This window comes from Budorcas taxicolor, chromosome 1 (genome assembly GCF_023091745.1).
Source record: "Budorcas taxicolor isolate Tak-1 chromosome 1, Takin1.1, whole genome shotgun sequence".
Taxonomy (NCBI): Eukaryota; Metazoa; Chordata; class Mammalia; order Artiodactyla; family Bovidae; genus Budorcas; species Budorcas taxicolor.
Genome location: NC_068910.1, coordinates 121,668,189 through 121,682,222, shown reverse-complemented (window position 1 = coordinate 121,682,222; position 14,034 = coordinate 121,668,189). Strand labels below are relative to the sequence as shown.

Genomic DNA, 14,034 nt, shown 5'->3' with positions numbered 1-14,034 from the left:
AAGATCAGTATTACTAATAGTTCCTTTTGCCTCAAGCACCAATATGGATCAGTATGGCAATGCCTCTAGAATGAAAGACCAATATTTTAAGGACAGTGAAGAGAGGCCATGCAAAGTCAATTTAAAAAGTAATCCAGGGCATTTAAATACAATTGACAGCATTAAAAAAAGAAAACAGAAAAGTACAAATTGTACCTTGCTGGAGGGCACCTACCTGAGGGGTCACTGGAGTCTGTGTTAGTCTTGAAGAAAGATACTTTCTGAAAAGTTTCAATATATGGGATGGGAACTTGGCCTAAATGACACAATAGCAACATATGTGCATATTAACTTCAGAGGCCCTGAAGTTAATCAGTGATTTTTTTGAACATTTGGGAGAACATTTTGAAAGATGAAATAAGTTCATAAGTTAGAAACTTAAAAATACAGATTACAAGCTTTGAGAGCATGTCACTAAAATTTCATGTCAATTATAACAGAAGCCAGTTGTATTAGCAGCTAGGTAGCATTAGCTGGGCCACCACTGTAGGAAGAATTAGACATGATATGCATGTATTTATATCTATGGGGAGTGATTCCAAAGGCTCCCTTCATTCTTGCTGTAACTGAAACCTGGATCTCCCCTAAAGATGTGATTTCCCTTGTGTTCCTTAAAGGTTATAGTGTCTTTCTCACCTGCATCCCTGGTACCACAAGCCTAGAGTTGAGGTGGGTGATCTTTCTGTACCTCAGTCATTTCTATTCTATTTTTCTTCTTCCCCAGAAGCAGCCAATTTCACACTCTCCATTTTGTGATGATTTTGGCCCCCTCTCATTGTGATATTCCAACATCACCCTGTCACCATTCTTAGTGATGGCAGTCAATATTTCACAGTTAATGCTTCTATTCCCTGAACTTTCAATTCCAGGACTTCTCCTCCTGTGATCACATTTCCCACTCTGCTTCAGCCACCCACTTTATGCTCATACAAATAATCACTTCATAATTTCAATTTCAACAGTTATAATATTTAAAATATAATATGTAAGATAATAATGGTAAATCCTACTAAACCCTACAGTGGTTTACACTGTCTCCCATCTTTTCAGTTTACCCCCCTAGGACTCCAATTCTAACAATTATATAGTCACACCGAGAAGACAATGCATTGATGCTGTGCTATTTTCTGACCATCATCCACCTTACTCCCTCCTTATCCAGATCATTTCTTGTGTTTCTAATAACTTCTCATCTTGTTTGGCTACAAACCAAGGTTGTTTTCATGGCAAACAGGGGATCTGTTTGTCCCCTTGTTACTACGGTAATTCATTTCTGCCACTCTCACCCTCGCCCACTCTGCTCTAACCACACTTGGCTATTCCTCAAAATGCCAAAGAAAGTCCCTGTTTGACCTTGTGTCCTTGTGCTTCTGCTCTTGAAATGTGCTTCTTTACATATTAGCAGAAGTGGCTGCCTTACTTCTTTCATGCTTCTATTCATACATCACCTTTTTAGAAAGAAAGTCCCAAATAAGAGATATTTCCTTGTCAACTTGTATAATCTTCTATTCCTGGCAAACTGATGTTCCTAAAATGTCCAGACCATAAGGTCTTCTCACTCCTCTAGGCTAGGGACTATGCAACATTAAGATATAAAAATGACACATATGCTTAGATCCATAATATCAAAATCTATGAGGGTGAAGCATGGGATGTCTGATTTTAAAAAACTCTTGCTAGATAATACTTAAATACAGACAGTGTTGCAACCCTTTGCTCCTATAAAAGATCTAGATTTGTTGGGACAACTCATGATCACCAAATAAAGAAAAGGGACTTTTTAAAAAAATTCAGAAGCTTTTTTACTGCGTGGCTGACTGATTGCACACGTGCACACACATGTGTACATGCACAGGTATATTAGATGGTTTTGGAGCTTGGTTATTTGGCTCATATATACTCTGAATATAATGGGCACTGATTCCTCTGAGAATCTGGTTTCCTCCTCATCCAATTTCTCCCATTAATTTCTATTACATATGAAAGAGTTTTAATAACTCCTCAATATTTGTTGCTTAATTGATTTGATTACATTTTGTGCTAATTAATGAGACTGACTTTTTTTCCCCCCTCAATGTTTCATAATGAAATTTTCTCTGGTAATACCTAGGTATTTGTTTTTCAATGGCAGCATATGGGTAAAACCAAGCTCTATTTCCTCTCCTGAAGTAATATTCATGTGCCCTTTTAAGCTTTTCAATTTATTTTGCTATACATATAATGTCAAATTAAAGACAGGAAATATACAAAGAGATAACGAGAAGTAAGTTTTAAATAGCTATGATCCCAACACCCAAAATGACAAATAATGGTGTCTGAGTGTGCTGCTTTTTCAAACTGTTTTGCCTGCAACTGTTGAGAACATGAGTTTTGGGAATGATGCCATCTTCCTAGGCTCTGAAGTACTTGAATAAGCACAGACTCAGAAACCACAAAGAATCTACAAAGGGAATAAAAGATTCATTCACATTCTCTAAGTGCTAGCTAGATATTGGGCAAAGGCTTTATTCTATCACTATCTAAATCAAGCTAGGAGTTCAGTATTTCCATTTAAAATAAACAATTTTAGTTCTTCCCAATGAAACAAGGACTAGCTACTTGAACCATAGTTTCTAACTACTTGAACCATAGTACCTGAATGAGTTTTGTCAAATAGCATAGCTACAACTTAACATGTCTTTCAAAGTCAACCCCAAAAAGAGACACTAATTTATATTCAGTGCAAACTGGTTAAAATTGCTTTAGAAATATTTGTTTACTTATCTTACTGCTCCTTTTTCCCCAGTTAAATTACAAACTCCTTGAGTGTTGGTGAATGTCTTACTCATCTTTATTTTCTTCAAAATGCCTAGCACAATGCCTCACATAGATAAACCTTGCATTGACTATGTTAACTTAATTAACTATACCAACTATATTTAATTTTTTTCTAAAAATGCAGATTCTGGAATTGTCTATCATTTGTTGCTTTTCTTATGGTGTTTACTTTCACTGGACTTCTAATTCCTGCACATACATATTTATATATATCATTTTCTGATATATATTATTCATTAAATATCTACTTAACACTTATTATGTTCAGGTAAGAAAGCCATTTGAATTTTTCTATTTATGTAACATTGACTAATCCTGAAGATATTCTTTAAATGACAGAAATGTTTTATTCTGGAATGAAGAATTCACTCAAATTTTCCAAGGAATCACCAGCAAATTAACACTTAGTGTTTTTGATTTTTAACGGCATTTCAAAACAATGCAAGCATGTTGTAAAGTTTTTGAAAAAAAGAAAAAACTCTCATAATCTTTACTACCTAGAGGCAAACACTACTAATATTTCACATACTTCCTCCAGAGTGTTATATTATTTATTCTATGAGGTTTCATGAAGTTAGACACCTATTATAAATTAAAATGTTAACTTGTTTTATTTGCTTAATATTTTATGACAGATAATTTGTATTAATAAAGTATAGTTGGAAATAACTTTTTAAAAATCAGAGTGGGACAAATCGGGAGACCAGGATTGACATTTACACACTGCCTGCAATGAAGGAGGCCTGGGTTTGATTCCTGGGTTGGGAAGATCCCTTGGAGAAAGAAATGGCAACCAATTCTAGTATTCTTGCCTGGGAAACTCCATGGACAGAGAAGTCTGGTGGGCTACAGTATTGGGGTCACAAGAGTGGGACATGACTTAGCAACTAAACCACCACCACCAGATATAAAATAGATAATTAATAAAGACCTACTGTATAGCACAGGGAACTCTACTCAGTACTCTATAATGGCCTATATGGGAGAGAATAAAAAAAGAGTGATATTTGTATATGTATAACTGATTCACTTTGCTGTATGCCTAAAGCTAACACAGCATTGTAAATCAACTATACTTAATAAAAATTAAGAAAGAAAAATAGTCTTTCTTTCCTTTTAAATGATTATTCACTATTATTTCATATCATTTATCTGCTCTGTTCAGTGTTCTTATGATTCTGGCATTCTAATGTGTTGTTACTTTTCATTAAGATAAAGTATTGAAGATCAAGGTACCATTTTTCTAGCTTTGATTCATAAAAGATAAAAATAAAATTATCTCATGTCTAAATAAATAAATAAAAATGAAAATCATAAGGAAGTCCTCCTTGTAAATGTCATTTTTGCCTAAATAAGTTTTGTGGCCCCTTTTCCAATGTTAAAAGGCTTTCAGAAAGCCGTCTGCTTACATAACTGAAAAGGAGATAATATAGAAGAGGAAAACCACTATAACAATTATATCACCCAAATTGTTAGCATTCTAGGAAAATTAGCTGGGACTCAACATTAAGTTGGGCTTCCCTGGTTGCTCAGTGGTAAAGAATATGCCTGTCAATGCAGGAGATGTAGGCTTGGTCCCTGGGTCAGGAAGATCCCCTAGAGAAGGAAACGGCAACCCACTCCAGTATTCTTGCCTGGAGAATTCCATGGACAGAGGAGCCTAGCTGGCTACAGTCCATGGGGCTGCAAAAGAGTCCAACACAACTTAGGGACTAAATAACAACATTAAGTCATCCAGTGCCAAGTAAATGGAAATTCGTCGCAAATTATCAGGTACAATTAGTATAAAATACAAGAATTATCTGTGACTGAAAGAAGAAATAGAAATGAATTAACTGATGCTGGGCAAATTCAATATGATTAAAATCTATGAAGAAAAAGAGAGAATATTGTTTTCTCTCCCATTTATTAAATTTGCTTTTATCTGTTTCTGGGATCTAGAGTAGAGTAGATCTATAAAATTTTTAGCACTTTCTTTTCTACCTGAAGAAGCACCACTTAATGGTGATGAGGAATTATTCTACTGCTTAGCTAACAGAAAGAAAGAAAAGAATAATCCCATTCCCTTGGCTTGTTTGTGCATGGGATGCCCTTCGGCTTTCCTTTGGTGGAATGCCAGAAGTGTGTGAAATATGGCTCATTCTTCTGAGAGTTGGCAATTTCACAGGGAATAGATTGGAGTAGTATAGAATGAGATGGAAAGAAATTTCTACGACAAAAATAACTTTTTAAAATCTGTTTTGCCTTTTAGACTTCTGGTCTTTCTATTACTGAGCCCTCTTTTGTCTCAACTTGGTCATGGTTTCAGCTGGCGCTGGGCATTCATAATGGTCTGGAGCGAAATGAAAGGGACTCCTAATATAAACTTGGCTCTTCTGCTTGCCTACTTTGAAAAATCTCTTGGATCTGAGAGGGAGAAATCTCAAGTAAAGAAAGATGTGGTTTTTCTATTTGAATATTTTATGAAAACTGTTTCGGTGTACTAAAGTATGCTATCGTAGTAGATCGCTCAACCCCACTTGGACTGTGGGATTGATTTAGCTGTGATGGGGAAACCAGGGAGGGAAAAAACAACTGGCAACATTCCTCTTCCTCATTCTAGCTTAGATACCCTTAAACTCCTTCATCACACTCCTAAAAAATAGGTTTACTGTGAAAGTTAAGGGAAAACTTACAAATCATTTAAAATAGTACCTGATACAGAGTATGCACTCAACAAATGTTTCCTTTTTTAATTTACTCCTAATACCTACTTACAAGCAGAAACCTATTTATGAGTGGTTGTATTGCCTTCTGTAACTTTATAAAGCCACATCTAGAAACCAAAACATTTTAATTATTAGAGAAAGTTACCTCTTAAGATAGAACCCCCAAATTCTTCCCAGTAGAACATAAAGTGTGACTATCCCTCTATCATATCTCAAAATAAGATAATTTCAAGGAACTCTTTAAGAAATATTCTATGTAGACATCACAACACATCTAACACTTCCATTGTGAGGTGTTTTTTTTTAACATAAATTCTAAGAGTAAAAGGAACTGTGTCAAGGTTATTATTATGTATCTAAGTAAATAATAAGCATTTAAAAAAACTAAATATTCAAAGACTATTTTAAAAACCAAAGTATCTAACATTACATGACCTCCTCTTTCTTTTTAGTCTTCCCTAGTGGCTCCTGCAATGCAGGAGACTCGGGTTCAATCCCTGGGTTAGGAAGATCCCCTGGAGAAGGGAATGGCAACCCATTCCAGTATTCTTGCCTGGAAAATCCCATGCACAGATGAGCCTAGCGGGCCCCAATTCATGGGGTTGCAAAGAGTCGGACACAACTGTACAACTAACACATTCGCTCCCCTCTTTCCTTTTAACTAATTTCTGCTTTGTCTGGACAATCAAAATCAGTGTCATCATCATACGTCCTGACCAGTGTAATGGTGAACACTGCACTTGGATCTGGGTTCTGAAATTTTTAATTGCTATTTATTGTGTGGTCATCCACAAGTTATTTAATTCCGATCCCTCACTCCCTGCCACGTGTCTGTTTCCTCATTCCAAAGCAGTCTGCAATAATACCAATGGTTTGCTAGTAAATATTTAACAGGTAACTATCTTGGAAAGGGGGAGTGTTTGCCAAATTTCTATTCCATAATCATTGGCACCAAGAAAACATAAGTCAGCCTATAAACTTCCTGAAAATGTAATGATCAGCATTCACAAACTGGTATGAGCCAGGCCTATCTGGCTATCTTACTGTCTCTACTGTCTCAAAGGGGTATTATGAGAAATTGAAAATATACATAAAAAGCTTAACACATTGTTTCAGTTCAGTTCAATTCAGTCGCTCAATCGTGTCCGACTCTTTGCAACCCCATGAATCGCAGCACGCCAGGCCTCCCTGTCCATCACCAGCTCCTGGAGTTCATTCAGACTCACGTCCATCGAGTCAGTGATGCCATCCAGCCATCTCATCCTCGGTCGTCCCCTTCTACTCCTGCCCCCAATCCCTCCCAGCATCAGAGTCTTTTCCAATGAGTCACCTCTTCACATGAGGTGGCCAAAGTACTGGAGCTTCAGCTTTAGCATCATTCCTTCCAAAGAAATCCCAGGGCTGATCTCCTTTAGAATAGACTGGTTGGATCTCCTTGCAGTCCAAGGGACTCTCAAGAGTCTTCTCCAACACCACAGTTCAAATGCATCAATTCTTCAGCACTCAGCTTTCTTCACAGTCCGACTCTCACATCCATACATGACCACAGGAAAAACCATAGCCTTGACTAGACGGACCTTTATTGGCAAAGTAATGTCTCTGCTTTTGAATATACTATCTAGGTTGGTCATAACTTTTCTTCCAAGGAGTAAGCGTCTTTTAATTTCATAGCTGCAGTCACCATCTGCAGTGATTTTGGAGCCCCCCAAAATAAAGTCTGACACTGTTTCCACTGTTTCCCCATCTATTTCCCATGAAGTGATGTGACCGGATGCCATGATCTTCATTTTCTGAATGTTGAGCTTTAGCATCTAGTAAATGTACAGTAAATCTGACTTCTGATGACAATGACGATGATGCTATGTAGACATCTTTTGAAATAAAACTTTGGTCAGTCAAATCATTTCGAGGGATGTTTCAGTAGTGGTAATTAGTTGAGAAGAAATTAGCAGTCCTTTAATTTAATTTGGGTGACTCCTACAGCTAATTTATTAATACTCAAAAAAAGGCACTACAATGAAAGCTTAAATTATTTACTTAATCCTGTCTCTGCTACTCACAAGTTAGGTGATTGAATTGAATATGTTCCAAACAAGTATATAGAATATATGAAGCAAAAATTGAGAGCTAAGAGGAGAAATAGACAAACTACAGTTGGAGACTTTAACACTCCTTTCCATAATTTGTTTATGAAGTATTTTTTGTTCGTTTGTTTAGTCACTAAGTGGTGTCTGACTCTTTTGCAACCCCATGGGCTGTAGCCCACCAAACTCCTCTGTCCATGGGATTTCCCAGGCAAGAATACCGGAGTGGGTTGCCATCTCCCTGTCTAAGGGATCTTCCTGCCCTAATTCCACATCTCCTACATTGGCAGGCAAATTCTTTATCACTAAGCCATGAGGGAAGCTAGAACTACTAAAAAAAATTAGCAAGGATATGAAAGAACTAAACAACACCATCAACCAACAGGATCTAACTGACATTTATAGAATCATATCAACTGATGAAGAAAAATCACTTAGCATAAAAAAAATCAATATCCATTTATGATAAACCTCTCAAAAAGTAGAAATAAGAGGTAATTTCCTAAAGTAGATAAAGAACATCTACAAAAAAATCTACAAGTATAAATTAATAGTGAAAGATGCTTTCTCCTTATAACTGGGAACAATCCAAGAATGTCTCAGTTAATTAATGAACAATCAAGAATATCTACCCTCATTCTTTTTACTGAGCATGATAGAAATTCTAGCTTGCTCCATAAGACAAAAAGGGAGAAAAAAACATGAATATTCAAAAGGAAGAAAATAAACTATTCCTACTGCAGATAGTATGATTATCTATATAGAAAATTCCAAGGGTCTTCAAAAAGAAGACGGGAAAAAACCTTCCTAGAACTAATAAATGAATTTAGTATGGCTTCAACGTATAAAAAATCAAGTGTATTTCTATATACTAGCAATTGATTCAAGGAATCAAAAATTAAAGACACAATGCCATGTACAATAATAAAAAGCAAAGGAACTAAAACAACAAAAACAATTTTGAAAGAGTAAAATAAGTGGGAAGAATCAGTATACCCAGTTTTAAGGTATTTTTACAGCCATGGAGATTATGTAGTATTGCCAGAGAGAGAAAGAAACATGGAACAGGATAGAGAACTCAGAAATAGATTCACACAAACATCCCCAACAATTTTTGATAAATAAGCAAAAGTAATTCAATAGATGATGTCTTAAAAATGATGCTGAAGAATGGGACATTCATATATGAAAAAAAAAAAAAGAGAAGAACCTTGACCTAAGTCTCACTTCTTCTACAAATATTAATTCAAAGTGGATCACAGAATTAAATATAAATTGTAAAGCCAGAAAAATTTTTTTAAACTTGGGGTAAAATCTTTGGGACCTATCGTAACACAAAGATACCAAGAACATAATCCAGAAAAGAAAAAAAAGAAGTTACACGTCTTCAAAATTAAAAACTTTTAACAGTACAACACACAGAATACAGAAAGAGACATTTCACTGAAGGGGATATACAGATGACAAATAAGGATAAAAAAGGTGGTCAGTGTCATTAGCCATTGGGGACATGCAAACTGAAAAAACAGTAAGATACCACCTATTAGAAGGACTAAAATAAAATATGGTGATGACACCAAACGCTGGTAAGGATGCAGAGAAACTGACCACTCATAGATTGCTAGTAGGAATATCAAATAGTACAGTCACTCTGGGAAAGAATCTGGCAAGCAACACAACATTGTAAAACAATTATCCCCCAATTAAAAATAAATAATAAGAAAAGAATTTGGCAGCTACATATGCAGCTACCATACAGCAATTGCTATCCTGGGGATTTAGCCTGGAAAAGGAAAATTTATGTCTACACACACCTGTACATGAATTTTTATAGTAGCTGTATTTATAATAACCAGACATCTGGAAACAATTCAAATGTCCTTCAGTAGGTAAATCTTTCTTTAATACATTGTTGTGCAACTGCACCTTGGAATGATACTCAGCAGTGTAAAGGAACAAACTATTAATAAAAGCAACAACTTTGATAAATCTCCAGAGAATTATTCAGAACAGAATACATACTTTATGATTTGAATTGTATAACATTCTTATGAAAATGTAGAAATTGAGAACAGATGAGCGGTTGCCAGACAAAAATATAAAAATTGAGAACAGATTAGTGATTAGAATAGGAACTAAAGAGCCCCTTGATGAAAGTGAAAGAGGAGAGTGAAAAAGTTGGCTTAAAATTCAACATTCAAAAAACCAAGATGATGGCATCCGGTCCCACCACTTTATGGCATATAGATGGGGAAACAATGGAAACTGTGACAGACTTTATTTTATTGGGCTCCAAAATCACTGCAGATGGTGACTGCACCCATGAAATTAAAAAAAGCTTGCTTCTTGGAAGAAAAGTTATGACCAACCTAGACAGCATATTAAAAAGCAGAGACATTAGTTTGCCAACAAAGGTCCATCTAGTCAAAGCTATGGTTTTTCCAGTAGTCACGTATGGATGTGAGAGTTGGACTTTAAAGAAGACTGAGTGCCGAGGAATAGATGCTTTTGAATTGTGGTGTTGGAGAAGGCTCTTGACAATCCCTTGGACTGCAAGGAGATCAAACCAGTCAATCCTAAAGAAAATCAGTCCTGAATATTCATTGGAAGGACTGATACTGAAGCTGAAGCACCAATACTCTGGCCACTTGATGTGAAGAACTGACTCATCAGAAAAGACCCTGATGCTGGGAAAGATTGAAGGCAGGAGGAGAAGGGGACGACAGAGGATGAGATGATTGGATGGCATCACCGATTCGATGGACATGAGTTTGAGCAAGCTCTGGGAGTTCATTGCCTTTCTTTGGAATTGGAATGAAAACTGACCTTTTCCAGTCCTGTGGCCACTGCCAGGTTTTCCAAATTTGCTGGCATATTGAGTGCAGCACTTTCATAGCATCATCTTTCAGGATTTGAAACAGCTCTACTGGAATTCCATCACCTCCACTAGCTTTGTTCATAGTGATGCTTTCTAAGGCCCACTTGACTTCACATTCCAAGATGTCTGGCTCTAGATTAGTGATCACATCATCATGATTATCTGGGTCATGAAGATCTTTTTTGTACAGTTCTTCCATGTATTCTTGCCACCTCTTCTTAATATCTTCTGCTTCTGTTAAGTCCATACCATTTCTGTCCTTTATCGAGTCCATCTTTGCATGAAATGTTCCCTTGGTATCTCTAATTTTCTTGAAGAGATCTCTAGTCTTTCCCATTCTGTTGTTTTCCTCTATTTCTTTGCACTGATCACTGAAGAAGACTTTCTTATCTCTTCTTGCTATTCTTTGGAACTCTGCATTCAGATGCTTATATCTTTCCTTTCTCCTTTGCTTTTTGCCTCTCTTCTTTTCACAACTATTTGTAAGGCCTCCGTAGACAGCCATTTTGCTTGTCAGACTTTATTTTTGGGGGCTCCAAAATCACTGCAGATGGTGACTGCAGCCATGAAATTAAAAGATGCTTACTCCTTGGAAGAAAAGTTATGACCAACCTAGATAGTATATTCAAAAGCAGAGACATTACTTTGCTGACTAAGGTCCGTCTAGTCAAGGCTATGGTTTTTCCTGTGGTCATGTATGGATGTGAGAGTTGGACTGTGAAGAAGACTGAGCGCCAAAGAATTGATGCTCTTGAACTTCGGTGTTGGAGAAGACTCTTCAGAGTCCCTTGGACTGCAAGGAGATCCAACCAGTCCATTCTGAAGGAGATCAGCCCTGGGATTTCTTTGGAAGGACAGATGCTAAAGCTGAAACTCCAGTACTTTGGCCACCTCATGTGAAGAGGTGACTCATTGGAAAAGACTCTGATGCTGGGAGGGATTAGGGCAGTCGGAGAAGGGGATGACAGAGGATGAGATGGCTGGATGGCATCACTGACTCGATGGACGTGAGTCTGAATGAACTCCAGGAGTTGGTGATAGACAGGGAGGCCTGGCGTGCTGCGATTCATGGGGTCGCAAAGAGTCGGACACGACTGAGCGACTGAACTGAACTGAACTGGGAGTTCATGGATAGGGAGGTCTGGCATGCTGCAGTCCATGGGGTCGCAAACAGTCAGATGCGACGGAACTGAACTGAATTAGTGGTTGCCAGGAATAAAGAGCGGAGAAGGCAATGGCACCCCACTCCAGTAATCTTGCCTGGAAAATCCCACAGATGGAGGAGCCTGGTAGGCTGCAGTCCATGGGGTCGCTAAGTCAAACACAACTGAGCGACTTCACTTTCACTTTTCACTTTCATGCATTGGAGAAGGAAATGGCAACCCACTCCAGTACTCTTGCTTGGAGAATCCCAGGGACAGAGGAGCCTGGTGGGCTGCCGTCTATGGGGTTGCACAGAGCTGGACACGACTGAAGTGACTTAGCAGCAGCAGCAATAAAGAGATGGGGACAGGAGGGAAATAAAAGTGACTATAAAAGGCAACATGAGGAATATTTATGGTAAAGGAACTGTTCTGTATCTTGACTGTGTCATTGTCAATATCCTGGTTGTGATACTCTACTATAGCTTTGAAAAATGTAACCTTTGGGGGCAATTGGCTAAATATTACACAGGACCTATTTCTTAAGACTGTATGTGAATCTACAACTATCTTAAAAAGTTAAATATTTAAAAAGAACAAAAGAGGGAGAGAGAGGAAACAAATGATTGATATCAGTAATGAAAAAGACCATGACTATAAACTATGCAGCTATTAAAGGAGTAATAAATAAAAGTGGCGCCCCCTCCAGGACTCTTGCCTGCAATACCCCATGGACGGAGGGGCCTGGTGGGCTGCAGTCCATGGGGTCGCTAAGAGTCAGACACCACTGAGCGACTTCACTTTCATTTTTCACTTTCATGCATTGGAGAAGGAAATGTCAACCCACTCCAGTGTTCTTGCCTGGAAAATCCCAGTGACGGGGGAACCTGGTGGGCTTCCGTCCACAGGGCTGCACAGAGTCGGACGCGACTAAAGCGACTTAGCATGCCTAACTTTTGTCCAAACAATTCAACACCTTAGGTGAAAGCGGTTAAATTCCTCAAAAAACACAATGTACCTAAACTGACACCAAAGAAAATATAAACTCTGAATAGCCCTCTATGTGTTAAAGAAATTATATGTATATAAATTAAAATTTTCTCATAAGCTAGAAGCCGAGATGGCTTGATTGGTGAAATCTTCCAAACATTTAATGATTAAATGATAACAATTTTAAACAAACTCTCTCATAAAATAGAGACTGATGAAACACTTTCTTATTTTATGTGGCCACCCAGTGTGATACTAGACACCAACAATGATAGTTACAAACAAAAAAACTGATTAAACCACTGATTAAACATGATGCAAAAATTCTTTAAAAATATATAGCCAATTAATTTTAAATATATAAGAAGTATTCATTTGAATCAGTTCTGATGAGATGGACGAAACTGGAGCCGATTATACAGAGTGAAGTAAGCCAGAAAGAAAAACACCAATACAGTATACTAACACATATATATGGAATTTAGAAAGATGGCAATGACGACCCTGTATGCAAGACAGGAAAAAAGACGCAGCTGCCTATAACGGACTATTGGACTCAGAGGGAGAGGGAGAGGGTGGGATGATATGGGAGAATGACATTCTATCATGTATACTATCATGTAAGAATTGAATCGCTAGTCTATGTCTGACGCAGGATACAGCATGCTTGGAGCTGGTGCATGGGGATGACCCACAGAGATGTTATGGGGAGGGAGGTGGGAGGGGGGTTCATGTTTGGGAACACATGTAAGAATTAAAGATTTTAAAATTAAAAAATAATAATAATAAAAATAAATAAAGGACTATCAAAAAAAAAAGACATTATGGTCAAGTATTCATCCAAAAATATGTCCAAAAATTTTAGTTTAACATTCATAAAAGTGTTTGTAAAATCTAAAAAAAACTGAACTCATAGAACGAGAGAACATATTAGTGATTTCCATAGATGGTAAGTGGAGATAGAGGAAACGGATAAAGGCAGTCTAAAGGTACAAACTTCCAGTTATAAGATAAACAAAAGTAAAATCTTTTATTTCTTACCTCACACCATATGTGAAACTGATTGGAGATGGATCATAGTCTTAAATAAAATGAAAAACTCTGAAACTTCTGGAAGAAAACAAGAGAATACCTTTGCAGCCTTGGAATAGATAAAAGGTTTTAAAACAAAAAAATAGTAATAATTGGAGTTCTCAACTTTAAAAATGTTTGCTTATCAAAAGATAACTTTTGAAATGGAAGGTGGTCACAAACTGCGAGGAAGTACTCAAAATACATATATCATATATCTGATATGCACATTTTCTGTAGTTTTTTTAGATTCCACATATAAATGGTATCATATATTTGTCTTTACTTCACTTAGTATGTTAATC

General features: G+C 37.1%; 1 protein-coding gene across 1 annotated transcript in view; it reads left to right on the top strand.

Moving 5' to 3' along the window:
* Nucleotides 1–14,034, top strand: part of SLC9C1 (solute carrier family 9 member C1) — a 163,644-nt gene that overhangs the window by 88,370 nt on the left and 61,240 nt on the right. The window contains exons 11-12 of the mRNA XM_052645033.1: nt 2,981–3,124; nt 5,108–5,282. Of these exons, the coding sequence (XP_052500993.1) occupies nt 2,981–3,124; nt 5,108–5,282 (319 nt within the window). The remainder of the gene's footprint in view (nt 1–2,980; nt 3,125–5,107; nt 5,283–14,034) is intronic.